Source organism: Frankliniella occidentalis, unplaced genomic scaffold, assembly GCF_000697945.3.
Source record: "Frankliniella occidentalis isolate FOCC.00 unplaced genomic scaffold, Focc_3.1 Scaffold6, whole genome shotgun sequence".
In the NCBI taxonomy this organism is placed as follows: domain Eukaryota; kingdom Metazoa; phylum Arthropoda; class Insecta; order Thysanoptera; family Thripidae; genus Frankliniella; species Frankliniella occidentalis.
The window spans coordinates 298401-300938 of record NW_026267136.1 but is presented as its reverse complement, the minus strand read 5'-3'; the positions used below and the strand labels follow the sequence as shown (position 1 = coordinate 300938).

Here is a 2538-nt window from a genome sequence, read left to right as displayed (position 1 = left end):
AATTACAGAGATGAGTTTTATTTTATGACATAGGTAAACCTTTTACTAAAACTGTACATTATTATTTATTATACAGTAGTCATATTTCATAGCAAAGTTGCTCAAGAAAATGACCTGGTAAGACATCATTTATAGGCACATGGTTGAGGATAAGTGCAATGGATCACAGAATAAGCTAGATGTCACTCATGACATTCTTCCTTATTTTAAATTAAAATAGACTAACTCGTTGTTGCGCGGAAAGATACTTTAGTATTACTCCTAAAGGTACAGAAAATCTTGATGCGCACATTCCCGTGCAAAATTAAAATAACATTATGTCGCCTCTATTCATATTCATACTAATCACATGAGTGGTGCTATAACAACATTATCTACTATGCCGCCCCGTCAACGCCGGACACGACCCCAGCCTACTCGCTACTGGGCCGTCGACGAGAGCCTACATCTCCTTCCTCCGCACCTGGAGGTTGAGCACGCAATCGTCCGGGAGGGGCCAGGGCGCGTGGGGGTGCGCCAGGCTGAGGCCCAGGGCGTGCGCGTGTCCGTGCGCCTGCACGGCCTGCAGCAGGTGCGCGGGGGGCGGCAGCGGCGCGGGGGGCCCCGCCGGCGCGCAGGGTGGTCCCTGCTCCTCCCGCTGCTGAGCCTGCGGAGTCTGCGGAGCCTCGGTTGCGTTCTTACTCGAGTGATTCTCGTTGTTGTTGTTGTTATTGTTGTTGTTCTTGCCGCACAACGCGAGGGCGCTGGAAAGAGAGCAAAGTGCGAGCAAGCGCCACGGTTACTGCCTAGTTCACTTCCCTTCACCGCACCTTCATTGGGCTACTGGCACGGTGGCTTTGGAGTGCCTTACACAGGGTGACCCGTGGACTCAATGCATGTTTGGGTGATCTCGATCTAGTCCACCAGCGGCCAGCGGCCCCGACACACACGACACGACATGACAGAGAGAAGGGTCCGTGGGCCGCCCCGTGCGCTGGGGTCTGGGTGGAGTGGAGGCTGCCTTACCTGTACGGCCCTCGGAACGGCAGTGGCGACTGATGCTGAGGGAGTGGCTGCTGCTGTTGCTGCTGTTGCTGCTGTTGCTGCTGTTGCTGCGGGGATGGCTGCGGGGGCTGCGGCCGGTGGGGGCTGGCCGGAGGGCTGGCGGGCGCGGGGCTGGTCGGGCTGGCCGGGTCGCTGGCCGTGCTGCTAGCGGGGCTGCGGCTGCCGGGCCCCGCCGCCGTGCCGACCTCTGACACATCAAGCGCCTTGAGCCCCAGCGGCGCCGTCTGCTCGCCTCCGGCACCTGCCAGGAGAAACTAGGCGGTGAGACGACCGGGAAGTCGACAAGTTATGCATCTGCCGCCGGCTGGCGGGCAGGGTACTGACCGTGCATCTGCAGGCCGAGGGGCGACGGGCCGCCCAGTGCCAGGCAGCGCATCCTCCAGGCGTCCTGCACCAGCTGCAGCCGCGCCTGTTTGCGCCACTTGGCGCGCCGGTTCTGGAACCACACCTGGGGAGCGGCGACGGCATCAGACACTGCGGGGGAGCGACGCCTTACAGAGGGGTGGTGGTGGCGACTCGACTCACCTGGACGCGCGCCTCGCTCAGGCCGATGCGCACCGCGGCCTGCTCCCGCAGGAACACGTCCGGGTAGTGCGTCTTGAGGAACAGCGACTCGAGCTCCTTGAGCTGCTGGGGCGAGAACGTGGTCCGGTTGCGGCGCTGCAACAGCGAGGTTAACAAGGCGCGCGGTCAGCGTGTGAGGAGGAGGGTGCCCGGAGGGGGCCCGGGCCCCTGCGCGGGCGAGGGCGGGCCGGCCCGGCGGACAGGCGTGTGGCCGTGCGGCCTACCCTCCAGGCGCGCGGCCGGAGAGCGCGCCACCGGGACGCTGCTGCGGGGCGCGAGCAATGTGTGCCCGCTCCCCATCACAGCGTCCTCGTGCACGTCCCCGCGCGGGCGGGCCGGTGGAGAGCACACGGGGAGAGTCGCTGACCTGTCTCCTGCGGCCGAACATGTACTCCGAGAGCAGGTCCTGCGGCAGCGGCGAGAGGAAGGGGCCCGCCATATCCGGGGCGGCGTGTATCTGTCCCTCCAGCGTGCTCGTGCTCGGCGTGCTCGTGCTCGGCGGCGGCGCTGCGTGGCTGCGCGGCGGCGGCTCCAGCGAGAGTGTGCGGCCGCGCACAGCATCCCCGGTCCAGGCTGCCTCGCCACCCCCGACCAGCCCACAGGCCAGGCCCCGCCCCCGGGGGCGGCGCGGCCAATAGTGGCGCCAGCCCGGCGCGGTGCGGCCCGGCGGCCCGTGGTGGGGCGGGGCCTGGGCGCCGCCTTGCGGGTTGCTGGCGCTCTTTTGCGCCTTCCATCTTCATATCCAGTTGAAGTGTGAGAGAGAAACAGATAGAAGAGCCCCCTACCGCCACCCCTTCCTCTTCAGGATGCGTAGGTACCTGCATCGGGCCCCGGCTGAGAAAAGGCGGGTGGGGAAGGGTTGGAGTAGGCCCTCGCCGAGCGCGTGCGTGTTATCAGTTCACGGCAGGCAAACAGTCATAATGTCTTTAT

General features: G+C 64.0%; 1 protein-coding gene across 1 annotated transcript; it reads right to left on the bottom strand.

Moving 5' to 3' along the window:
* Positions 1-6: 6 nt before the first annotated feature.
* On the bottom strand, positions 7-2195 carry LOC113201749 (homeobox protein orthopedia-like). The gene is made up of 5 exons (XM_052271018.1): positions 1976-2195; positions 1570-1704; positions 1369-1492; positions 1006-1285; positions 7-743 (listed from the first exon to the last, which is right to left on the bottom strand). Exons 1-5 carry the CDS (start codon positions 2045-2047, stop codon positions 443-445), a joined length of 912 nt encoding a protein of 303 aa, XP_052126978.1. The 5' UTR covers positions 2048-2195; the 3' UTR covers positions 7-442.
* Positions 2196-2538: the final 343 nt, after the last annotated feature.